Below are 25,901 nucleotides of genomic sequence, written 5' to 3' on the forward strand. Positions count from 1 at the left end.
TGCCTTGGCCTCCCAAAGTGCTGGGATTACTGGTGTGAGCCACCCTGCCAGGCCCCAAATAGGATTTGAACTACAGGAGATACTTGCATGTATCTTCATCTAAGGAACATGTGTATTAGGTTGGTGCAAAAGTAATTGCAGTTAATGGGAAAAAACGCAATTACTTTACACCAACCTAATATATATCTTCATCTAAGTAAATTTTTTCTATAAAGGGTCAAATTGTAAATAATTTCAGTTTGGTAGGTCATCTAACTGAAAAATTTCTGTTGCAACTACTCAGCTCTGCAGTTGCAGCAAAAAACAGTTCCAGAGAATATGTAAATGAATGTGTGGAGCTGTGTGCTTACGCAACTTATTTACAAAAACATGTGGTGGGCTGGATTTGCCATTCATCTGACTCAGGAGTTAAATCTAGTTTAACAGTATCACTCACATCATTACTATTTCAAATTGCAAAAGCTTTCATGATATAAAATGATCACTTTTATTATCTTTATAAAATAAGAAGGGACCATGTCAAAATGAGAAAATTCTGAGTTATAACACAGTATATGCAATTCAGGCTAAGGGCATTTTTAGGTAAGCCACTTGGAAAAATGCCATTTTTCTGAAAAATGTTTTTATCACTCTTTTATGTGTGTATTTTAATTCAAAAAGTAACAGTTTAGGAAGAAATAACTGACTTGTGAATTGTCACAGGGCTGTGAAGTGGGATAGCAGCACTGTGGATTGTGCCCAGCTCAAGAGGCCCCTCAGGTCCATTCCTGACGCTGTCATCCCAGGAGAGCACCCTCCTCATGGGTTTTATTTCTCCCTTTTAAATCTTTTCTCCGAAAGCATCTGGTTTAATTATTAACCACAATACTTCTTCATGGCCTTTCCTTCAGATTTTCCACCTCCAAATTGTAGGTCATAATATAACCTTTGATACAAAGAATATGCTTGGATTATGAATGATAATAACAAAATAAATACTTGTGAATCCTGCCTCCCAAGTAAAAACTAGATTACTAATAACTTGCATCTATCTCTTCTACTTTATTGTTTTGCTTCAATTATTATTATTATTATTATTATTATTATTATTATGTGAGATGGAGTCTCGTTCTGTCACCCAGGCTACAGTGCAGTGGCGTGATTCTGGCTCACTGCCACCACTGCCTCCTGAGTTTGAGCAATTCTAGTGCCTCAGCCTCCCGAGTAGCTGGGATTACAGTTGTGCGTCACCACGCCTGGCTAATTTTTATATTTTTAGTAGAGACGGGTTTTCACCATGTTGGCCAGGCTGGTCTCGAACTCCTGACCTGAGGGGATCCACCCACCTCGGGCTCCCAAAGTGCTGGGACTGCAGGCATGAGCCACTGTGCCTGGCCTTCAATTATTTTTTAATATACAAAGTAATACATGTAAATTTTTTAAAATATAGTTTGATAATATTTATAATTTAAATGGCAGCTCCTACTCCACCCGATGTACTCCCTCCCAACATCTTCCTCATCCCTCTATTTAAGCCCTTCAAACTATATTTATTATTTTTAAATAAATAACTTATTGGTACATAAATCACACACCACAAAACATACCCTTTAAAAATGTGCTATTTGGTGGGGTTTTTTTGTATTTTTTTTTTGAGATGGAGTCTCACTCTGTTGCCCAGGCTGGAGTGCAGTGGCATGATCTCAGCTCACTGCAACCTCCACCTCCTGGGTTCATGCCATTCTCCTGCCTCAGCCTCCCGAGCAGCTGGGACTACAGGTGCCCGCCACTACGCCCAGCTAATTTCTTTTTTTTTTTTGTATTTTTAGTAGAGACGGGGTTTCACCGTGTTAGCCAGGATGGTCTCGCTCTCCTGACCTTGTTATCCGCCCGCCTTGGCCTCCCAAAGTGCTGGGATTACAGGCGTGAGCCACCACACCAGGCCATGAATAAACAATTTCTCATACAGAATACAAAAAGCACTAACCATTAGAGGAAAGACTGATAAATTAGACTTAATTAAAATTAAGAACTTTGTTCATCAAAAGAAGAAAATTTAAGGCACACTGGAAGAAGGTATTTGCCATATATGTATTTGACAAAGGACTTACATGGAGACTATATAAAGAATTCTTAAAAGCAATAAGGAAGAGAATGACATCTGATTCTTAAAATGGACAAAAGTTCATATGCTGTTTACAGAGCCAATACCCCCGCTCCCCACCACCAAACAAACAAAGTGGGCAAAAAACCTAAGCAGGTGCATCCCAAAAGGGACTATCCACATGGCCAATTTGCATATGAAAAGGTGCTCAATCTCCACTGCCAAAAGAAAAATGCAAATCAAAACCACAATGAGACACTACTACACATTACCCACATGACCTCCAGTAAAAAGACTGATGCTACCAAGTGTTGATGAAAATGCACAGAAATTGACCTCTCATAAATTGCTGAAAAGACATAAATTATACAAATACTTCAGGCATCTGTTTGGTACTATCCTAGAATGTATGCATACCCTAAGGCCCAGGAATTCCATTCTGAAGGATGTAACCAACAGGAACAAGCACATATGTGTTTCAAGAGACATCGACAAGAACATAACAGCGCTATTCACCTTAGCCCCAAACTGGACTTGACTCAACGATCTATCAATAATAGAATGGGTAACTAAATAATGCTATAATCCTACAATGGGTTACTAAATGGTGAAGAAAATGAACAAATTACAGTATAGGTGACAACATGAATAAATCTCACTGATTCAATACTGTGTAAAAAAAGCTCCCCTCCCTCTGTCTCTGTACAGGGGAGCCTCCATTTTCTGCCTTCTCCCATCCTTCTTGCCCATTAAACTTTCCGCTCCCTAAAACCAAAAAAATTAAAAAGACAGATGCAAAATTACATAGTTTTTAAAATTCCATCTATAATAAAATTCAAATGCAAGCAATACTAACATAATATTCAGGGCTGCATACCTTTGTGAAAATCCATAAGGAGAATAATTGAGGACAATGGTTATCTTAGGGAGTAGTGAGAGGTTACGATGGGAAAGTTGTAGGAAAGGTCTGTGGGAGCTGGCGATGCTCTTCTTCTGGATGCGAGTGGTGACTGTGTGACTTTTCACTTCCTCATAGTTCAAGAGACTACCATTTGAGGCCAGGAGTGGTGGCTCATGCCTGTAATCCCAGGACTTTGGGAGGCTGAGGTAGGCGGATTACCTGAGGACAGGAGTTTGAGACCAGCCTGGCCAACACGGTGAAACCCCATCTCTAGTAACAATACAAAAATTAACCAGGTGTGGTGGCTCACGACTGTAATCCCAGCTACTCCGGAGGTTGAGGCAGGAGAATTGCTTGAACCCGGGAGGCAGAGGTTGCAGTGAGCCGAGATCACGCCACTGCATTCCAGCCTGGGCAACAGAATAAGACTCCGTCTCTTAAACAACAACAACAAAAAAAAAACTATAGTTTATATTTTGTGCATTTTTATCTTTGTGTATAGTGTTTCACACGCACAAAAAACTTAAACTTATACCAGGTATTAATTCCTTTTCTGAACAGAAAACAGATACTGTCCTAGTAAACAAAAACTCTTTAAACTAAATGCAAACAACTCTGAAAGCAACAGAAAGAAAATATTTGGAGAAGTTTTGGAGGCTCATTTATGGAGGGCCTTTATATGAATTAGGCAAAGCACTCTTCTTTGGGAGTGTAACTTAGCACAAGCTGTCTCCCTGGGTGGAGGCCCCGCTACAGCATTCTTTCATGCATTCCCACTGATCACAAACCCACACCACTGCCTCACTGACGCCATCCCCACTAACAGTCACGCAAAGAAAACAGCCACTCTATATTGTTCTTCGGTGCTCTCATAATGTTTAACCTTGCCTTTTACTTAAAGGATTACAGGAACTGGCCTTAGGAGATCCAAAATATCCAACCAAGATTGCAAGTATCCCACCTCAGGAAGGAATGCTAAACAACTGATTCATACAGCCTTGCTGCCACTAACCAGAGCACCAGATGGCCCATTACTCAAGACAACCATTGCCAGCAGATAAGCCGACCCATGTCCCCTCCCCCTCACGTTCTCTACCCTGCCCAGCCCGCATTCCCTACCTTGACATCAATTTCCGCACATTGCCTAATAAAAGAAATCCCTATCAGCTCATTTCAGGGAGTCAGCCAGAGAATCCTCCCTCTCCTGTGCTTCCTCCCTTGTGCCTGGGCATATGCTCCAATAAAGCCTTGCTAGGAAAACTCTTTTGGCCTGGTGAGAATTTCTATTGCATCAAGAGCCTAAGAACCCATGATCGGTAACACTTTGAGCAAAGGAAAAGGTCCCCCTTCCCTAGGGAGATGCAGGTCTGCATGCACCCATATGTTTGGTGGGTGGAGTGCAAACTGGCTTCCCGTTGCATATGCCTGTCTAGGGGAACAGAAAGATGATAATTACATGCATATTGGTCCACCAAGCACAGGCACACATAGAACATGTACTGGCACAGGCCCACTACTGCCCAGGGCTGGTGGAAGCTGGCTGACATTGTCCCTTACCATGTAACCTTCTGTCTTCTTCTGGTACCATTTCAGTACAGCATTGCACTTGAAACCGCCATATTCCCGGGCCAAGGCCACCAGAGGGTTTCTTCTTTCCACACTGGTTAGAGAGAAGAGCACATGGTAAGGAGAAGATGCTAATGTTTAGAATCCTCAAATTCACAAGAAATAAATACCTACTTTAGAAAAGCAAATGTCTGGTTTATTCAGCCAGAATCTGAAGAAACAACCACATTAGTTACATTAATAATGTATTTGATGTCTCACAGTGTGAAATAAACATGAAATTGTGCCTCCTGACTGTCATGAGTCTGGGGACAGTTTTGCTACATTTTGTTTTAAAGTCCATCTGTTGCTCATCCATCTAGTCTTTTATTTGTGTAAATATAATTCAGGCTAGAACTTTAACTCAATCTCATTTGAATTAAGGATATCTATACAAAAGCATTCTACAGGTTTCAAGACTACATCAGTATCTAAATAACATTTAAAAGGTAGAGACGGGCACAGCACAGTGGCTCACGCCTGTAATCCCAGCACTTTGGAAAGCTGAGGCAGGAGGATTACCTGAGCCCAGGAGCTTGAAACCAGCCTGGGAAACATAGTGAGACTTCAACTCTGAAATAAATAAATAAATAAATAAATAAATAAATAAATAAATAAGCTGGGCATGGTAGCGCACACCTGTAGTCCCAGCTATTCAGGAGGCTGAGGTGGGAGGACTGCTTGAGGCCAGGAGTTCAAGGATGTAGTGAATTATGATTATACCACTGCACTCCATCCTGGGCAACAGAGCGAGACCCCCATCTCTAAAAAATAAAAAAAAATTTTTCAAGGTATATTGGAAGGGCATATTAAAAATACCAGATATCCTGCCATTGCTTTATCTCAATGAGATAAATGTAAAATTGAAATAAATTGATTTTACTAATTTAACTTTTCACTATGAAAGATAAAATATCAGTAGCATATTAATATACCCATAGCCTTCCTGTATGCATTTCTGGTATAATGAAAAGGAGAATTTTAGAATAGCACTAATTCTGGTTTTTAAAACCTCTTTTGATTATTTAAATCTCGCGCACATAAACAGGACAATATGTAATATCTGGGGCTTTAAATTAAACCTCTAAAATATATGACTTCATCTATTTGGGTGCAAATATAGGCCAAATCCAAAGGTATAACAATAAGTCCTAGCTTATTCATTCAGACTTTCATAAATCCTTTGATAGTACCCTTATTAGTAATGATAATATGTATTAAAAAGCTACTACTAGCTACTTAGGAGGCTGACACAGGAGAACTGCTTGAACCTGAGGCAGAGGTTGCAGTGAGACTCTGTCTCCCAAAAAAAAAAAAAAAAAAGCTATTACTCCAAAAGTAGCCAATTTTGTATACTGATAAGTAAACAATACATTCATATTGTATATGAATGAGCATACTCATTCGTAAGTTTTACTGAGTGAAATGTTATGTGTGTTGCACAATGCAAGGGGCTGGGAGAGATACCAAAGGTAAGCTGAACATTTACTGTCCACTAAATTACAGCATAAATGGAGATTAAGGCATATATTGTGCAGAAGTTATCCACACCACAAAGCAGTACAGAAATTAAACACCTGAAATAGCGTAAGACACCAAAGTCAGAGAAGGGAGATGTTGGCCAGGCATGGAGGCTCACACCTGCAATCCCAGCGTTTTGGGAGGCTGAAGTGGGCAGATCAGGAGTTTGAGACCAGCCTAGCCAAAATGGTGAAATCCTGTCTCTACTAAAAAAAATACAAAAATTAGCTGGGTGTCATGGTGCATGCCTTTATAATCCCAGCTACTCAGGAGGCTGAGGCATGAGAATCACTTGGACCCAGGAGGCAGAGGCTGCAGTGAGCCCAGATGATGCCACTGTACTCCAGCCTTGGTGACAGAGTGAGGATCTGTCTCAAAAAAAAAAAAAAAAACAAAGAAAAGAAAAAGAAAAAGAAAAGGGAGAAGGGAGCTGTCAATGCTGCCAGGTGTTAGCTATAACTTCATGAAAGTTTTGACCTTTAAATAAAGAGAACAGTATTTAGAGTGTGAAAGGACAAAAGGAGGACAATTCAAGTTAGAACCTTATACACAAAGACTTACACTCAAATATGCTTGTGCAATATTGCTAAGGCACGGACTAAAACAGGTTCAGGTGGAGGGAGAGGCTGGGCCACTCTGGCAGGTGGGCAGGGGTGGTGCTAAGTAGTGGAGCATCTAGTAGATCAGGATGAGGAGTGCAGAGGACAGAGTCATGGGAAATTTCTGCAAGGTCTGCAGCAGGATGTGCTCAGTGCTTAGAAGATTAACCAACATGAAGAAGCAGGAAGACATGAGAGAGGAAAGAAACAGTTGACCAAGTTTGCTGTAACCTGGGTGACCAGGGGCACTGAAAAGGGAGGAGGTGACAGAGCTGTGGCAGCAAAGACCAGCTCTTAGTGACCACCCTGTTGGCCTTGCAGTCCTGCCCTCTGCCAAGCCCTCCTTCACATCCCTGCGAAAGTCCTCCTTAAACACTGATTTCAAAATGCCTCTCTAATCCTTACATGCCACTGTTTTCTCATGACTCCTCCTTAAAATATGGGTCCAATCTCACTGTACCATAACTCAAAAACAGGAAGAAAATCCCACAAACTTGGTGGCTCCTCAGTGCTTTATCAAAATAAAGCACAAACCTCTTCCTTAGCAATGAAGATTTGCAATATGGCTCCAACCTGCCTTCCAGCTGGAATGTCCTAGTCACCTATCCATCCACCCAACAAATACTAACAGAGAGCCTACCATGCATATATATGGCAGAGTCCCTGGCCTTAGGAAGCCCAGTCTAGTCCAGACACACATTACCACCCACATTCCCTGAACTTCTACTTCTCTCTACACTTCTTATGCCAACTAACAACTCTCAAGTACTTTGCCTATTTAGTATGGTTTTTTTACAGCTCTTAATTTCATCTTGCACACTACTTACTGTCCAGCATCCTCCTTTTAAACTCACTGAAGACGGGCACTGCATCTTAATTATTTTCATGCAGCAAATATTTGTCGAAGTCAATTGTCCAGGAGGACAAAACAGAAGGAACAATCAAAGCTGATCAGCCCTATGTTTTTCTGATTTCTTACTGTTTGAGACATGATACCTGAAACTGCTTCGTGGTTCCCTCTTTCTTGGGGCCACTTCCACTTTCCCTCTGGTGGAGGTGCTCAAGCAGTCTCATGTCCCCAAAGTCCAGAGAGTGGGGGTCTGCTGAGTGACTCCAGCAAGGAACTCTTGCAGAGGTGGGGGTCTGGCTTCAGTTCCTAGGTCCTTCCCTTTCGAAGATCTGTGGGAACGACCACATAATCACCTATTCCTGAAGAAGAGGCTCTTGATTGCCATCAAACATCATTCTCCAGTACAACACAGTTCTCATTTTATCCTCAAGTATAAACATATATATGCTTCTGATGTAATGAAAATGCAATAGGGACGTGGATTCTCCAGGCAGGACCACCACTTCCTTTATAGGATCTATATGCAAATCAACCCTTGTTCAAAAATTATTGTGAATTTCAAGACGATGTCATCAGAGCATTAAACCCAGCATGCACCTTTCTAAGGGCCTTATGAAATTGCCCTTACCTGGGGAAAGACATTACCTGCCCCCAGGTAATGTTTTAACTGACAGACATCAGAGAGAGAGAGAGAGACAGAGTGGCAGGAAAATGCCTCATGTGATGACCAGGTCACAGGCAGCGGCAGGCAGGAAGGAAACTGGGAACCAAGAAGAACTTTTTTACATGAGAAAGGCCATTCCAGCCACAGGGCCCGGTTCAATAAAAAAGCAGAAATCATTCTGTAGCAGATAAGAGCTGCAGACAAAACCCCTCAGACACTGAATTAAAGAAGGAAGGGGTTTATTCGTCTGGGAGCATCAGCAAGACTCCTGTCTCAAGAGCCGAGCTCCCCGAGTAAGCAATTCATGTCCCTTTTAAGGGCTCACAACTCTAAGGGGGTCCACGTGAGAGGGTCGTGATCGATTGAGCAAGCAGGGGGTACCTGACTGGGGGTTGCATACACCAGTAATTAGAACGGAACAGAACAGGAGAGGGATCTTCACAGTGCTTTTCTTATGCAAATAACCGATTAGGTCAGAGGTCGATCTTTTAACTACCAGGCCCAGAGTGTGGTGCCGGGCTGTCTGTGGATTTCATTTCTGCCTTTTAGTTTTTACTTCTTTCTTTGGAGGCAGAAATTGGGCATAAGACAATATGAGGGGTGGTCTCCTCCCTTAATTCTTTCAAGGCTCTTTCTGCTGTCATATTAGTCACAATCAAAACAGATAATGAAATAGACCGAATCCTCCAGATGGTATTTCTTTTTCTTTTTTAGATATGGAGTTTCGCTATGTTGCCTAGGCTGGATTTGGACTTAACCTCCTGGGCTCAAGTGATCCTCCCACCTCAGCCTTCTGAGTAGCTAGGACTATAGGAGCATGCCATGATACCTGGTCAGATGATATTTCGTAAAGGACCATAAAAATACAGAACAGGATAAACCTTTCAAGATTGTCTAGTTTATAGTTATAGGGGAAACTGGAGCTGAGAGAACTAAGTGCCTTGTTTAGAGCTACATAGCAAGCCAGAGACCAGGCCCACAGTTGCTGCCCACGACCCACAAACAGTCACGGAAGAAAACAATCCTTCTACAGCTTACAGCCACCAATTATGGGTACTAAAGTTGGGAGTGGGGCTAATTAGCTCTAAATTGCAGAGAAAAACAGTATTTACATCACTAAAGAGAACAACAAAAACAGCCCATTAATCCCTGTTTCTGCAGCTTCTGATGATCTCAATGTTGACAAGCAACTTCTGGGGATTGCTGGAAGCAAGCAATTGTCACTGTGATCCTTTATTACAGTAAATAGAATCATCCAAGCAGACAGGTGCCTGGAGGGGGCTAAGTGGGGAGTACTGTCAATGAGGTATTTACTTCAGGGCAATAGTTGTTGTGGTCTCAACTTTAGTATGCATCTTGGCAATTAAAACATTGGTTTTTTTGGCCAAGCATGGTAGTTCACATCTCAGTGCTTTGGGAGGCTTAGGTGAGAGGACTGCTTGAGGCCAGGAGTTCAAGACCAGCCTGGGCAACAAAGCAAGACTCTATGTCTTTAAAAAAATCAGCAACAAAGTTTCTGTCTCCCTAGCACAAGCACACTGAGAAGTGCAGCTGGCAGGAGATAAGACACTTATTCCTTGTGTCAGCTGCACTGCTGGATCTAACGTCCATGATACATCCATTATTCTGGGGTTGAAACTGCAGCAAGTCAAAAGTCTTTTATGTTTATATAATTTACCTGTAAGGGGAAGATCAGGAAGGTCCAAGCATTGAGTCATCCCTTTGCTGGCCGACCGCACACTGCTCTAAGCCAGATGCCTCTGTAAAAACCAGGGGGGCAACAGAATGGTGAGCTTGTAACATCAAGAACAGCACCAACACAGGTGCGTGTGTGTGTATGCGCACGTGTGTGTGCGTCCAACAGTTCTTAAACACAGTGGAATAACTGGGGGAGTTTTTAATTAACTCATTTATTCAAATAGGTAATATATGCAATAGACACAATCCTCAAAAGAAACAAAAAGGGCAAATAGTGAAGAGAAAGTCTCCCTTTCACTCCTGCACCCCAGTTCTCCTTCCCAAGAGTACTCATTACTAATCAGCTTTGTGAATATCTTTCCTGGAATGTTCTCTGTATATTCAAGGACGTGTGTAAAAGCATTCTATTTTGAATGGCCAACAAGTATATGAAAAGATGCTCAACATCACTAATCATCAGGGAAATGCAAATCAAAACCACAGTGACATGCCACCTCACACCTGTTAGGAAGGCCATCATCAAAACCCAGAAAAAAACAAGTGCTGGTGAGGAGGCAGAGAAACCCTTGTGCACTGTTCATGAGAGCGTACAATGGTGTAGCCATTATGGAAAACAGTATGGAGGTTCCTCAAAAACATAACAATAGAACTACCAAATGATCCAGCAATGCCACTTCTAGGTATTTATCCCAAAGAATTGAAAACAGAATCTCAAAGAGATATTTGCACTCTCATGATCATTGCAGTGTTATTCACAAAAGCTGAGGTGGATGCAACCCAAGTGTCCACCACCAGATGAATGGATGAAGAAAAGATGGTACATAATATACAATGGAATATTATTACCCATAAAATGGAAATATTATTCACCCATAAAAAGGAAATCCTGTCTCATGCTACAACATAAATGAGCCTTGAAGACATTATGTTAAGTCAAAGAAGCCGGTCACAGAAGGACAAATGTTGCATGATTCCATGTATGTGAGTGTATTAGTCCACTTCACACTGCTATAAAAACAAGTCAGTTACCTCCAAGATACAATGGGAGTACAGGCATTGAATAAATGCTCCTGTTCCAAATGGGAGAAATTGACCAAAATAAAGAAGCCACAGGCCCCATGCAAGTCCAAAACCCAGTGGGGCAGTCATCAAATCTTACAGCTCTGAAACGATCTCCTTGACTCCATGTCTCACATCAGGTCACACTGATCCAAGGGGTAGGCTCCTATGGTCTTGGGCAGCTCCATCCCTGTGGCTTTGCAGGGTACAACACCCCTTCTAGCTGCTTTCACGGGCTGGTGTTGAGTGCCTGTGGTTTTTCTGGGTGCACGGTACACACTGTCAGTGGATCTACCATTCTGGGGTCTGGAGGACGGTGTCCCTCTTCTCACAGCTCCACTAGGCAGTGCCCCAGGGGGGTTCTGTGTGGGGGGCACCAACCTCACATTTCTCTTTTGCCCTGCCCTAGCAGGGGATCTCCATGAGGGTTCCATCCCTGCAGCAGACTTCTGCCTGGTCATCCAGGCATTTCCATACATCCTCTGAAATCTAGACAGAGGTTCCTAAACCTCAGTTCTTGACCTCTGTGTACCCACAGGCCCAACACCACAAGGAAGCCACCAAGACTTGGGGCTTGCACCCTCTGAAGCAATGGCCCAAGCTGTACATTGGCCCCTTCTAGCCACCACTGGAGCTAGAGCAGCTGGGACACAGGGCACCAAGTCCCAAGGCTGCACAGAGCAGGGCGGCCCTGGGCCCAGGCCACAAAACCATTTTTAACTCCTAGGTCACTGGGCCTGTGATGGGACAGGCTGCCACCAAGATCTCTGACATGTCCTGGGGACATTTTTTCCCACTGTTTTGGTGATTAACATTCGGCTCCTTGTTATGTAAATTTCTGCAGCTGGTCTGAGTATCTCTCCAGAAAGTTGGTTTTTCATTTCTATTCTACTGTCAGGCTGCAAATATTCCTAACTTTTATGCTCTGCTTCCCTTTGAAACATAAGTTCCAATTTCAGATCATTTCTCCCAAGTTCAAAGTTCCACAGATCTCTAAGGCAGGGGCAAAATGCCATCAGTCTCTTTGCTAAAAGACAGCAAGAGTGACCTTTGCTCCAGATCCCAGTAAGTTCCTCATCCCCATCTGAGACCACCTCACCCTGGACTTCATTTTCCACATCGTATCAGCATTTTGGTCAAAACCATTCAACAAATCTCTAGCAAGTTCCAAACTTTCCCACATCTTCCTATCTTGTTCTGAGCCCTCCAAACTGTTCTAACCTCTGCCTGTTACCCAGTTCCAAAGTCACTTCCACATTTTCAGGCTATCTTTATAGCAGTACCTGACTCTACTGCTACAAATTTACACTATTAGTCAGTTTTCAAGCAGCTATAAAGACCTTCCCTGAGACTGGGAATTTATAAAGAGGTTTAATTGACTCACAGTTTCACATGGCTGAGGAGGCTTTAGGAGACTTACAATCATGGTAGAAAGGGAAATAGGCACCTTCTTCACAAGGTGGCAGGAGGAAGGTGGGGGAAGGCGGGGACAGAGAAAGACAGAGTGCATGTGGAGGAGGAACTGTCAAACACTTATAAAACCAGGAACTGTCAAACACTTATAAAACCATCAGATCTCGTGAGCACTCACTATCCCAAGAACAGCATGGGGGAAATGGACCCCATCACATCCCACCAAGTCCCTCCCTAGACACATGGGGATTATGGAGATTACAATTCGAGATGAGATTTGGGTGGGGACACAGAGCGAAACCGTATCAGTGAAGAATCTAAAGTAGTCAAACTCACAGAAGCAGAGAGTAGAGTGATGGCTGCCAGAGGTTGTGGGGAGGGCAAGTGGGGAGTTGTTCAGTGGGTACAGTTTCAGTCAAGCAAGATAAAAAAGTTCTAGAGGACAAAAAGATGGCAGCAATAGACATTGGAGAGTGGTAGAATGGGGAGGGGGGCAAAGGTTGAAAAACTACCTATTGGATACTATGCTCACCACCTGGATGATGGGATCAATTGTACCCCAAACCTCAGCATCCCACAATATACCCATGTAACAAACCTGCACATGTACCCTGAATCTGAAATAAAGTTGAAATTTTAGAAAAAGTTTCTGGAGATCTGCTGTACAACATTGTGCTTATAGTTAACCGTACTTAAAAATTTGTTAAGAGGGTAGTTTTCATGGTGTATTTGTTTTACCACCATTAAAAAAAAGCATTTCAGAATGCAGGTGAGAGTGATATTATTCAAGGAAAACCCTTGAAGAAAAACCCTCTGTTATTCTAAAAACACAAATGTTATCACAGGATTCCATTGCTTTGCATACCGTTTTGCTTCTTTCACTTACTGGTCATTCTCTATCTACCTTTTTGGTGGCTTCTCATGGAAAGTGTTACACAAGAGGCCAAGCACAGGGCTCTGGGGCCACATAGCCACCAACCAGCTGCACAACTCTGGGTTACTTCATCCTCTGTGCTTCATTTTCTTTATCTATAAAATGGCACTGATATAAATAGTACCTACCCCAGAGGATTGTTGGGGGGGATTAAATGAGTTCAATCTGGTCGGGTGTGGTGGCTCATGCCTGTAATCCCAGCACTTTGGGAGGCCGAGGCGGATGGATCACTTGAGGTCAGGAGTTCAAGAGCAGCCTGGCCAACATGGTAAAATCCCATCTCTACTAAAAAAATATAGAATTAGCTGGGTCTGGTGGTGCAGACCTGTAATCCCAGCTACTTGGGAGGCTGAGGCAGGAGAATTGCCTGAACCCAGGAGGTGGAGGTTGCAGTGGGCCAAGATGGTGCCATTGCACTCCAGCCAGGGCAACGAGCAAAACTCCGTCTCAAAAAAAAAAAAAAAAAAAAAAAGAGTTAAATCCAGTTAGAACAATCAAAACATGGCCTGGTACATAGTAGACATTCAGTAGATTTTAGCTGTTTTCATTACCATAATTTATTTGATTGATTCTCTGTTAATACTGGCATTGATATTGATATAAGCATTAGGAAATGAATATCCTGGTACATCTGTCTGTGCACATGAGTGACGAGGGCCATTGTGAGGTTTTCCAAAGCATTCTTTCCCTTAGAGGTCCCACTCCACATCGCATTAAACACAATTCCATGTATCCATGTCTCACATAAATATAATGGTATACAGTTTTCAAAAGTACTTTTATATCTTGCTTTTGAAATGAGCTGAACAAAAGTGACAATATGGGGCATTCCTATCTCATTCATAATCTTGTGGGAAAGCATCCAATATTTCACCATTAAGTATGACGTATGATGTAGATACATAATAGAGACCCTTCATCAGATTAAGGAATTGCCCTTCTATTCCTAGTTTTCTAAGACTTTTCATTAAGAAAGGTATTAATCTTTACTGAACATATTTTCCTATCATCTACTAAGATGACTATACTTTTTATACCTTTGTTAATGTGGTAAATTAACTCTGGTTGGTTTCAGTAGTTAAAACCACCTTGCATTCCTCGAATAAACCCAATTTAACATGATCTTTTAAATGTATCTCTGAGGCCAGGCACAGTGGCTCACACCTGTAATCCCAGCACTTTGGGAGGTCAAGGTGGGCAGATCACCTGAGGTCAGGAGTTCGAGACCAGCCTGACCCACATGGAGAAACCCCCGCCTCCACTAAAAATACAAAATTAGCCAGGCGTGGTGGCGCATGGCTGTAATCCCAGCTACTCGGGAGGCTGAGGCAGGACAATCACTTGAACTTGGGAGGCGGAGGTTGCGGTGAGCCAGGATCGTGCCATTGCACTCCAGCCTGGGCAACAAGAGTGAAACTCCGTCTCAAAAATAAATAAGTAAATAAATAAATAAATGTATCTCTGAATTAGGTTTTCCAAGATTTTGTTCTGGATTTTTGCATGGAGGTTCATGAGAGACACTGACCTTTTAATTTTCCTGTCTTTTAATGTCCTTGCAAGAATTAGGTATCGAAGATACACTGGCCTCTTAAATGATCTAAGAAAGTTTACCTTTTTTTCTAGTCTTTTTCTAGTCTCTGTATGAATATATATAAGATTGGTGTTATTTCTTCCTTAAATGTTTGGGAGATTTCATGATGAAACCATCTGGGCCTCCTGGCATTTCCTTTGAGAAAATTATTTAAATTACAGACTATCAGGATTTCCTACTACTATTTATGTCAGTTTAGTAAGTGATGTTTTTCTAAGATTTTGACCATCTCATCAACATTTTCTAATTTACAGAGTAGTACTATACAGAGCACTAATCTGTAATCTCCTCATCACTGTTTTCATAATTATGGGATCTTTAGTGATACACCCCTTTAAAAATTAATGATATAGCTAATTTATGCCTTTTCTTTATATCAGCCTTGTCAGAGGTTCATCAATTTTAATAATCTTTTAAAAGAACAAACTTCATGTAGAACTTTTTAAGATAATCTTTTCATCACAAGTACACTGGTAAAAAAGAAATCTGTTTTTGTTGTACTGAAAGCATCTTCCTTTTGTGTTCACTTTTGAAGGGTATTTTCACCAAGTACGGTATTCTAGGAAAGCAGGCATTCCTTCTGCATTTTGCAGACGCCACTGCATTGTCTTCTGGCTTCCATCATTTTTGTTGAGAAGGCAGATGTCAGTTTTAGCTCTTGCTCCTTTGATATTAAGGTTTCTTTTTTCCCTTTGAGTGCTTTTACGATGCTTTCTCTTTCATTACTAGCAGTTTTAGCCTAATGTGTCTAGGTGGTTTTCTTTGCGCTTACTTTGCTTTCGGTTCATGTTGTTCTTGAATCTAGGGCTTAACATCTGTTTAGTTTTCAAAATTCTTGGCCATTATCTCTTCCAATACTGCTTCTGCCCTATCTGTCTTGTTTTTCTTGTTTTCCCTTTTGGGGACTCCAATTACACATTAGATCTTTTCACCCCATCCCATATAGCTCTTCACCCCATCCCATATAGCTCTTATGTCCTTTTCTCTATTTCCTATTCTTTGTTTTCTCTGCGCTTCAGTTCAGATATTTCTATCAACTTGTCTTTAGTTCCTTAAGCCTCTCTGAAAATGTTTAATCTACAGGTAAACTTTGTTGAGTCTTAAATTTAGGCATTTTATTTTTAAGTTACAACATTTCTAATGGATTCTTTTTTATAGATTGTGGTTTTCTGCTGAAATTATCCACCTTGTTACTTATTTTCTTTACTGGATTAATCTCAGTTGTTTTAAAGTCCGTGTCTAATATCTGGATCTCCTGTGTCTGTTTCTGTTGCCTAGTTTTCTCTTGTTTTTTTCATCATTTGGTATTATCTATTTGTATACTTAGTATTTTTAAAATTGACTATGACACCATATATTTTTTTAATGTGGCTATAAGTTGAGGTTCTGGATGATGTAATCTTCCTTCAAAAAGTATTTATTTCTGAGTCCAGAAGTCAGTTAAGATAGGGAAAGATCACTTAAATTCAAACCCATGTTTCTATGGGTTTTAAGACTGAACAAATAAAAGACTTCTTTAAGATGTTAAGGAAGAATATTTTCATAATCTAATAGCTAGAAAGGTCTTTTTAAGGCAGGAAACAAAACACTTAAAATCATAAAGGAAAGCACTGAATACAAGATGCAACATTTTTCTTCAGTAAAATATAACTCCAAAGAAAGTTCAAAGATGAAGAAAATAATAGCATTACATATAAAAAAGTTAAAAAGCACAATATATCAAGATTTCTTACAAATAGGAAAAAGACTAATACCTCAAAATAAATACAGGCAAAGTATGTAAGTTTTCATTCACACATATAAAAGATAGATAAACGGTCTGTAAACATATGAAGTGCTCAACCTTACTGAAGGACAAAGTAAATCAAGTTATTATTGTTCATTTACTTAATCTTTAAAATTTATAGAGTGTGAAAATTCTGGGAAAACGGTACCTTGCATGCTATGAGTGGGAGGGTAAACTGAGGGCAACGTGTCTATCAAGTTTTTCAACGTGCCAAGACAGGTCAAATACACTTCCTTTTCTAGGACTCCATTTTCCTTTTCTAGGAATCAATGTGTGGAAGATCTCAGGACAGGCTCACTTGATTCCATCCTCGTCTCTTTGAAGGGTGACTTATTGACTTATATGAGACTGGAAAGCTAAGGGGTGTATTTGCCAAAGTCCTTAAAGCTTGGCTCATTAAGTGGCCTAGTTTCTGTCAAACAGGCCCCTTCTCAGAGGATGTGGAAGGTACAGGGAGTAGAAGGCTGCCCTTCTGCAGCTTCTCCTGGCAAACATGGCTGGGAAGGCATTTGCTGTTCTGTGGCAGGGAAGTGGAGATTCTTAGGTCTGTTCCATCATCTTCTGGGCAGTATGAGGCAGGCACAGAGCATGGTGTGCTGGCATGGACTGCACCTGTGGCTGTGTGGTCCCAAGGCTGATCCTAGATCTTGGCAGCAGTGGTGGACCTGGGCATGTACCTACAGAAAGACTTCCTGATTCTGGCAGGAACAGAAGCTCCTTTACTGGACCAGCATTGAGATGCTCTGGGAACCCTTCCTGGAAGCTCAGTGGACAGAGCCTACTGCCTTCTCCAGCCCTTCCAGTACCAAATGCCCTGGATTAAATCCCTTTCTGCTTAACTACAGTGATCTCTCATATTTGCAAATGAATCTTGATCCACCCTTATGCAGAAATAGCCCCTTTAGTGGTCAAAAAATTGCATAAGGATCTTCACTTTATTGTTTACCCCAAGTAACCTAAAATCTATCAGTAGAAGTATGGCTATATAAATTGATGTGTATTATATAACCTTTACAAAAAGGAATCATTTCTCCAAATGTTGCAATGTAAAGATGTCTCAGACATATTCCTTTATTCATTCAACAAATATTTGTTGAGCTTCTATCATGATGTGACCATGTTTCACTCCCTGTTACCGACAAAAGATGTGTTAGCAAGCAAAATAAACAAAAATCTTGGTCCTCACGGAGCTCACATTCCAATGATAAAGTGAAATGAGTAAGTGTTGGACTAATGTGTAGTATAACCCAATTTACACAACACACACCCTCTCTCTACACACACAGACACAGACACACACACACATATGTATAAAGAAAAACATCTAGAGGGATATACAACAAACCATAAGCAGTGGTTATTCCTGGGGCTCATCTACCTGGCAGGAGAGACAGCAGCTGCTGGGGAGGTCCTCATTGGTATTTCGCTTAGGGGGCTTCTAAGGGCCTTATGGACAGAAGTATTCTGTCCAGTTCCATCTGCCAAGAAAAGAGATGGGAACATTTACATGTTGTTCCAGTTCAAAATAGCAAATAATACTTTTTGATTTACCTCTTTGGTGACTTGAGAAGTATTCCATGGTGTTTAGTGTGATATTTATTATTCTTTTCTCCTCTGGACTAGAGCTGAATTGGAGAAATGAGAGGGGAGGAGGAGTTAGCTGAGTGGAGGCCAGTCCTAGATGTAGGACAACCGAGTAAAACGAGTATGTTTAAATAATGAGGTGCCTAGGGGAGGAAGGAACAGGAAAGTTCTTGCACAAACTGTGACTGTTAATTCATTTCCCATTTTCACTGACTCACTCACTGGGCTTTCATGTCTTTCAATACGTGTAGTTTAATCTTCATTTAATTTAATTGCAAACTATTTTAGCAGAGATAATAACCGGGTACATTCTAGGATTAATTTTTACTACAGCCTTTTTTTTTTTTTTTTTTTTTTTCTGAGACAGAGTGTTGCTCTGTTGCCCAGGCTGGAGTGAAGTGGGGCGATCTCGGCTCACTGCAAGTTCCACCTCCCGGTTCATGCCATCCTCCTGCCTCAGCCTCCTGAGCAGCTGGGACTACAGGCACCCACCGCCATGCCCAGCTAATTTTTTGTATTTTTAGCAGAGACGGGGTTTCACCATGTTAGCCAGGATGGTCTCAATCTCCTGACCTCGTGATCTGCCCGCCTCGGCCTCCCAAAGTGCTGGGATTACAGGCGTGAGCCACCGCGCCCAGCCTACTAGAGTCTTTCAATACAATGGCATGTTCATTGCAGTCCAGGAAGAAAGATACTGTTACAGTGGACAGACGCATATTGTTTCTTCTATTTGCTATCTTTATGTGTACAGTATATGTATGAAGTATAGCTATGCATCTTTCTCATACATGAAGATAAACATGACTAAAGGGGTATTGTGAGTCTATCAGAAAATTCCAGGAATCCTGGGAGCACACCAAGATCAGAAGTGACAGATCAACACAGGTGCTCACATACAAGACCAGGTAGAAAAATGTCTAGCAGGCTGCAAGATGGGGATGGCCAAGGGTGCCTACAAAAGGGTCAGGTGCACAGTTGTGACGCCTGGTTTCCTTGGAGATGAAGCCTCTGGCTGACCGTGCTATTTCTCATGAAATAAGAAAATGGCAAATAGTAGTGACCTGAATTTAATGGCTATGAGAGGCAGAAAAGAAATGAGGCAAGGTAGGAACTGGAGAGGAGGAAGAGGTAGAGAGGAAGAGGCTGCTTTTGTGTTACTCATGAGTCAGGCTCTCCATCAGTGCCTCCCCGGAGCCTGGGCCAGGCTCCTGCCTGCAGCAGCTCCATGTGGTAGTACCTGGAAAGTGCCCTTGTGGTTGTAACAATGTGGGGCCAGGGTACAGTCAAGAAACGTTTGATATGCCGGGCCAAAGTCTGAATGTGGAACTTTGCTTATAGAAAAAAATGATTAAATACCAGGGCATCCCAAGTCAAATGACTTGATGAGTGACTTATGGTGGTCATGGGCTCTGAGGGCGTTGGAGATGTTCTGTTAACACACACACCAGGCCACTGGCCAGCAGCATCGACCTTGGGGGACTCTGGCTCTTCATCCACAGGTCTGCATGGCAAAGGTCAAATCAGACTGAAAAGGTGGAGGACGTCCCCATGGGAGAAAAAGACACAGAGGAAAACAGAGCTGATGTGGAGAAAATAAACAAAGCCGGAAGGGAAATTCTAAATTTAACATCCTATTTTCTCTACCAGCTTTGCATCAGGAAATAATGTAGGCATTGCTCTTGATTTTTTAAAAAGCTGTTTCTTGACAAACGGTCAAAAATGATATTTTTATATGTAGAATGACTTGACATTAGCTCTAATTAAGAAGTCTGTATGCTGCAAATTGTGAAAAAATGCAAATGTTACTGATCATAAACATTTTGCTTATTGTCAATGGTGAATGCAGTGGATTGGCTTGTTGGCAAATGCTCCAAACCCCACGTGGCACACAGAGGCTGGAAAGATGAAATCTCAGAGCTCTCCTGCAGCTGGGATTTTGGGCGTGATTTAAGTTCCATCATCAGAAAGACTTGAGCGAGACCCGGAGTGGCACCTGAGTCAGGGGGAGAGAGGCAGGGCACAGGGCGTTCACTATGTGCACAGAGACTGTAGCAGAGACAAGATGCTTCTGGTGCTGGTAACTGTGGTGGCAGCTTTCCAACTGGGTGGGCAGCTTTCTGAAGTTAAGGCTCCTGTCCTGGTGGAGGGAGCAGGTTCCCTGGTGGTCCAATTCTGTGTGGAGACTTTGGGAGCTGCTCCTGGAAGCTCAGCCCTCCCAACAATTCTGCAAGCCATTTAACGCTTTTCCGTCTAAGCCAACGAGAGTGCAATCCATTATACACAACAGAATCCTGACTCAGACATTCTGTCTTCTAAGCCTAAGAGTCGTAACACAACTCTAAAATAACACTGCAATTCTGCATGAGCTGAAGCTCCTGCTCTCACCCAAATTCCCTGGTGTGTTCTTTGTGAGGTTTCTAAGTGTAAGCACAGACTCATAGAAAGTCTTTTATGATAGATCATTGACCCAATCCTCAATCCTCTCATGTATGGCTCCCTTATCTAGGGGACTTTTGCATGTCATGCGATCTCCCTGTGAATGAGCCAAGACAAGGACTCCCAGCCTTCTGACTGCTAAATCATTGCTCTCTTCATTACATCATATTGTCACAGCTGTTTTGCAAGATGACTAATTTATGAGAATAGTTCAAACAACGTATCTGGAAGTAGATTTTTAAAAAGGTCAGTGGAAGTTTAAAATATTTATTTACTGATTGTTTTGAAGTTAATCTAGCTACTCATAAGCTTCTGTGGTTGAATTTATGGTGTACTTAATTCTCTAAGCTTTCCTCTGTTGCTCTGTAAACATGAATAGAATACATTTCACAGAAACAGAACTTAAAACAGTTAACCCACACTGTCTTACACTCTTGACTTCACAGCCCCTGCTTCTGAGTGGAAAAAAAAATCAGTAAACTGAAAACTTCATTGGAAGAAACCATTAGGAACTTAACAAATTGTAAGGGGTTGGGTTTTTAAATAATTTTTAAAGGTTTACTGACAGGAACTGGTTTTCACATTTTCCCCTTTATGTTACACAGAATAAAATCAGGTTGGCAAATATGCAGAAACAGAATGAAATCAGGTTAGGTCTGAGGAGAAAAAAATCTCTGTCTGTGCCAGCCATTCTCAGGAAGGTCATCAAGACACAAAATGGGCCACCTTCTTATCAGTCCATTTAAATGACTTGGTCCCAAAGGCCTCCAAGGACAATCATTTTAAATAACTCATGTTCATTTTCTTCTTTGATAATTTAATGAGAACAAAATAGAGAAGCCTACATTCTGCTGAGGTATTCCTTTCAGTTATCTAAGTTTCTCTGCAATTCAAAATATTGAATGATAAATAGACTCATTCAGAGTGTATAAGAAAAAAGCAAGGCCACAAGAATTAATTTCCAGTACCCCTGTCTTTGGGCATCCTAAAATGTTATTTCAAATGCTCAGTCTGCTTGGCTAGAACAATACGAGTCAGTATGAGAAAGCCCTGCATCATTTAAGCAGATTAGAGAAATACTCACTAAATACTCACCATGTTATATAATTTTGTGTGTGTGTGTGTGTGTGTGTGTGTGTGTGTGTGTGTATGTGTAGGTGTAGGTGTAGGTGTATGTGTGTAGGAGGCATTCACAAAACAAAGCCTGAACTGAATAACCAAAGAAAATCGTTATTAAGAATGCTATTGGTGGCTGGGCATGGTGGCTCATGTCTGTAATCCCAGCACTTTGGGAGGCCGAGGCGGGTGGATCACTTGAGGTTAGGAGTTCGAGACTAGCCTGACCAACAGAATAAAACCCCGTCTCTACTAAAAATACAAAAATTAGCCTGGTGTGAGTGGTGGCACACATCTGTAATCCCAGCTACCTGGAAAGCTGAAGCAGGAGAATCACGTGAACCCGGAAGGCAGAGGTTGCAGTGAGTGGAGATTACTCCCACTCCAGCCTGGGTGACTGAGCAAGACTCTGTCTCAAAATAAAAAATAAAAATAAAAATAAAAAAAGAATACTATTAGTGTCCAGGCCTGGTGGCTCACACCTGTAATCCCAGCACTTTGGGAGGCCGAGGTGGATCACTCAGGCTGGAGTGTAGTGGCAACACCTCGGCTCACTGCAGCCTCAATCTCCCAGGCTCAAGTGATTCTCCCACTTCAGCCTCCAGAGTAGCTGGGACTAGAGATGTACACCACCACACTTGGCTAATTTTCTTTTTTTTTTTAAGAGATGAGTTTTCACCACGTTGCCCAGGATGTTCTTGAACTCCTGGACTCAAGCGATACGTCTGCCTCAGCTTCCCAAAGTGCTGGGATTACATGCATGAGCCACTGAGTTTGGCTCTTTCTTTAGTTACATCACTGATGAAATAGTTGCTTTGTGTTTAGGGGCTACATTTAACACAACAAAATGAAGCATGTGTTCTGTTTGTCCCCAGCATATAAAACTATGTTAATAACAGAAAATTTCACTGAAACAAATATACATACATAATATGGTTTGGTTCTGTGTCCCCACCCAAATCTCATGTTGAATTGTAATTCCCATTGTTGGAGGTGGGGCCCAGTGAGAGGTGATTGGCTCATGGGGGCAGTTTCTAACGGTTTAGAACCGTCCTCCTAGTGCTGTCTTGCGATAAGAGTTCTCAAGGGATCTGGTTGTTTGAAAGTATGTAGCACCTCCTGCTTCATTCACTCTCTCTCCTGCCAGCCATGTGAATATGTACCTGCATCCCCTTCACCTTCCACCATGATTGTAAGTTTCCTGATGCCTCCCCAGCCATGCTTCCTGTGTGACCTGTAGAACTGTGAGTCAATTAAACCTTTTTTTTTTTTTTTGAGATGGAGTCTTGGCTCTGTTGCCCAGGCTGGGGTGCAATGGAGTGATCTCGGCTCACTGTAAGCTCTGCCTCCCAGGTTCATGCCATTCTCCTGCCTCAGCCTCCTGAGTAGCTGGGACTACAAGCACCCACCACCATGCCCGGCCAATATTTTTGTATTTTTAGCAGAGACGGAGTTTCACCGTGTTAGCCAGGATGATCTCGATCTCTTGACCTTGTGATCTGCCTGCCTCAGCCTCCCAAAGTGCTGGAATTACAAGTGTGAGTCACTGTGCCTGGCAATTAAACCTTTTTTCTTTATAAAATACCCAGTCTCAGGTAATTCAATTTTTTTTTTTTTTTTTTTTTTTTTTTTTGAGACTAAGTCTTGCTCTGTCTCCCAGGCTGGAATACAGTGGGGCAATCTCAGCTCACTGCAACCTCTGCCTCCCAGATTCCAGCGATTCTCCTGCCTCAGCCTCCCAAGTAGCTGGGATTACAGGTGCATGCCATCATGCCTGGCTAATTTTTGTATGTTTAGTAGAGATGGGGTTTTGTCATGTTTGCCAGGCTGGTCTTGAATTCCTGACATCAAGTGATTCTCCTGCCTTGGCCTCCCAAAGTGCTGGAATTACAGGCATGAGCCACTGTGCCCAGCCTCAAAGTAGTTCTTTATAGCAAAGTGAGAACAAACTAATACAGTATAACTCCACTGTATATGACAGGCACAGTACCATGTGTCTTAAAAATGTTATCTAATTTAATTTTCCACAAAACCTCCACACATTATCTCTTATTTTAGAGGAAAATTTGATGATGGTCACATGGTTCATGAATGGTAAATCTGGGATGCAAATCCAGCTCTGGCCAGGCCTTTCTCAAATTTTCTGTTGTGCACAAGTGTTCTATGAGAGGTATACAAGGTTCCAAAAATAATGCTGATGGTATTTCTTCTTAAAATATAATAATATTTAAGAAAAAACATTCCCAATATTTCTTTCAACATTCCTATTTTTGTACAATAATCTGTTCTTACAAGGTGGCAACCCATACCTGTGAATAACATTTGGAGGCCAGACTTTCTGATGGTGTGTCACACACAGCAGGTGACACGCACGCACCCTATAAGCAGGCAGCGTCTCCACAGAGCACAACAAGGTGCACGGCCCTCCTCACCGAATGTTGGTCTGCCTTCTACGTCTTACCTTGTCATTTAAGACCACATACATATATGTCTGTAATTATTTCCCTTTAAAACTTTTATTTAACCTCTCTAATTTGTTGCTTTCTTTGTTATATTAGAGAACAGAGTCTTCAACTGTCAGTGATTGTCTATAGCTTTTACTTCCTCAAGACACCACTTTATGTTGTTTATTCTGATCCAGGCACAGGTGAGCTCCTATACAAGATTTTTTTTTTTAATGTTTAGTAGAAACAGGGTTTTGCCATGTTGGCCAGGCTGGTCTTGAACTCATCACATTAAGTGATTCATCCACCTTGGCCTCCCAAAATGCTGGGATTACAGGCGTGAGCCACCATGCCCAGCCCATGATGATTTTTTAAGTATTCAAGGGTAACTCCATTTGGGAAGCGTTGCATGGCACCACTGCTACCTTCACAACTGGCAGATTAATATTTGTGAAGAGGGCAGGTTGTGCCAACCACATGCTCATGCCTGCTGGGATCTTTCCTGAACACCTGGATGAAGCCCAGCCCCAGGCCTTTCGATTGATCTCCCATGAGTCCCCTCTACCTGTCTAGTTTTTGGACTATACACCCAGCCACCTGAAGTTTTTTTTCTTTTATGTCCTGCCTCTGTGCCTTTGCTCATTCTATGCCCTTGCCTGGAGCGTAATTTTCTCTAAATACTTATTATTGTTTTACACAAAACGAATCTAAGAGAAGTTTGTCCCTCTATTGTGAGACAGAAATTATGAAGTACTCTCTCTCCAGATGTCAAAACAGTATCTTCTGAATTTCACTTTCAAATTTCAATATAAGCATATTCAACAATAAAATCAAACAGGATAAGATGGCAATTTGAACATAAGCATCTTCATCTACAAATCTGAACAAAAAGAATCAAAGAAACAGTAAAAATCTTGTAGTCAGGTATCATCTACAAGCCTACATTTTGAAGAATTTCTGCTAATAGAGAGTATGTGGTGGGGGGGAAATTAAAATAAAATACCAAGAGCTTTCCCCCAAATCCCTTCCAAAGAAAATGGAGATAAGGGAAACCCTCCACTAATGTCCCCCACCCTAGAAGGCCAGGGCTGGTGAGGAGCACAAGAAGCCCAGAGAGATGCAGGGCGTTCTGGCAAAGGATCAGGAACAAGAGGAATTTACATCTGAGGAGGCCAAGGTTGGTTTACCCCAGACACAAAGGACAGTAGTGACAAGGGACAGGGCAGGAAAAGCCATGGTGTGCATCTAAAATGGACGAGGGGCATGCAAATGTAGACCCAGAGAGTTGGCTCTGTATTCCAGGCTCACCAAGCAGAGAACAAACTGGGCACAGGTGAATTTCCCCGTTAGGCACTCACCCTTTTCTACTCTACCTGAGCGTCTGTACCTTTCAATATGTAATATATATGCACCTTCAAGAACCTTCCAACACGTTTCAGTCATAAGAAGATCCTAAGCACTGTCAGGTAAAGGCAGTGGAACTGAGCAGGATCCAGACACTGACCTGGGCCAAACGTCAGGCCCTGCCACACCTGGATCTGCTTCAGCAAGAGAAGGTGATGAACAAAATAATGCCCTGCTTGATGCAAATATTTCTTTTTTAAATTTTTATTATTA

The 25,901-nt window shown here is 41.9% G+C and overlaps 1 protein-coding gene across 5 annotated transcripts in view; it reads right to left on the reverse strand.

Moving 5' to 3' along the window:
• Positions 1–25,901, reverse strand: part of LOC129137583 (ribosomal protein S6 kinase beta-1-like) — a 102,986-nt gene that overhangs the window by 49,783 nt on the left and 27,302 nt on the right. For 3 of the 5 annotated variants that reach the window (XM_063798875.1, XM_063798872.1, XM_063798874.1), the window contains exons 2-6: positions 18,256–18,329; positions 18,083–18,182; positions 9,902–9,983; positions 7,706–7,888; positions 4,542–4,644 (exon numbers count right to left, since the gene is read on the reverse strand). In XM_063798875.1, the coding sequence (XP_063654945.1) occupies positions 4,542–4,544 (3 nt within the window). In that variant the 5' untranslated portion in view covers positions 4,545–4,644; positions 7,706–7,888; positions 9,902–9,983; positions 18,083–18,182; positions 18,256–18,329. Of the gene's footprint in view, positions 1–4,541; positions 4,645–7,705; positions 7,889–9,901; positions 9,984–18,082; positions 18,183–18,255; positions 18,330–25,901 lie in introns of those variants that run through there. The other 2 variants (XM_063798873.1, XM_063798876.1) reach the window with 2 other exon arrangements.

The sequence above is a fragment of the Pan troglodytes genome, chromosome 19 (genome assembly GCF_028858775.2).
Source record: "Pan troglodytes isolate AG18354 chromosome 19, NHGRI_mPanTro3-v2.0_pri, whole genome shotgun sequence".
Taxonomy (NCBI): Eukaryota; Metazoa; Chordata; class Mammalia; order Primates; family Hominidae; genus Pan; species Pan troglodytes.